At 61.2% G+C, this 250-nt stretch overlaps 1 protein-coding gene across 1 annotated transcript in view; it reads right to left on the bottom strand.

The window, feature by feature from the left end:
* Positions 1-70, bottom strand: part of RGS3 (regulator of G-protein signaling 3) — a gene marked incomplete at its 3' end in the record, with an annotated part of 444 nt that extends 374 nt beyond the window's left edge. The window contains exon 1 of the mRNA XM_010286007.1: positions 7-70. Within this exon, the coding sequence (XP_010284309.1) occupies positions 7-70 (64 nt within the window). The remainder of the gene's footprint in view (positions 1-6) is intronic.
* Positions 71-250: the final 180 nt, after the last annotated feature.

The following is a 250-nucleotide window of genomic DNA, read 5'->3' as shown; positions in this document are numbered from 1 at the left end:
CATCACCTGCTGCCGCCTTCCCGTCCTCCGAGTGCATCTGCCCCGGCTTCTCAGTGTCCGTCTCCAGCATCTGCCCGGAAGAGAAGATAAAGAAGGATGAAGGCAGAAGCAACCCACATCTCTTGCTGGCCACCTTCCTGGGGAGCCTCCCTGCTCCTAACACCCCAACCACAAGGCTGGCGCCAATTTGCACAGCCCTAACGGTGCTCCGGTTGGGGTGGAGCGGCATCGTCCCCAGGTGGTAGCAGGT

This window comes from Phaethon lepturus, unplaced genomic scaffold (genome assembly GCF_000687285.1).
Source record: "Phaethon lepturus isolate BGI_N335 unplaced genomic scaffold, ASM68728v1 scaffold26974, whole genome shotgun sequence".
In the NCBI taxonomy this organism is placed as follows: domain Eukaryota; kingdom Metazoa; phylum Chordata; class Aves; order Phaethontiformes; family Phaethontidae; genus Phaethon; species Phaethon lepturus.
Note: the sequence above shows the minus strand (reverse complement) of the source record. Positions and strands in the feature narration are given on the sequence as shown.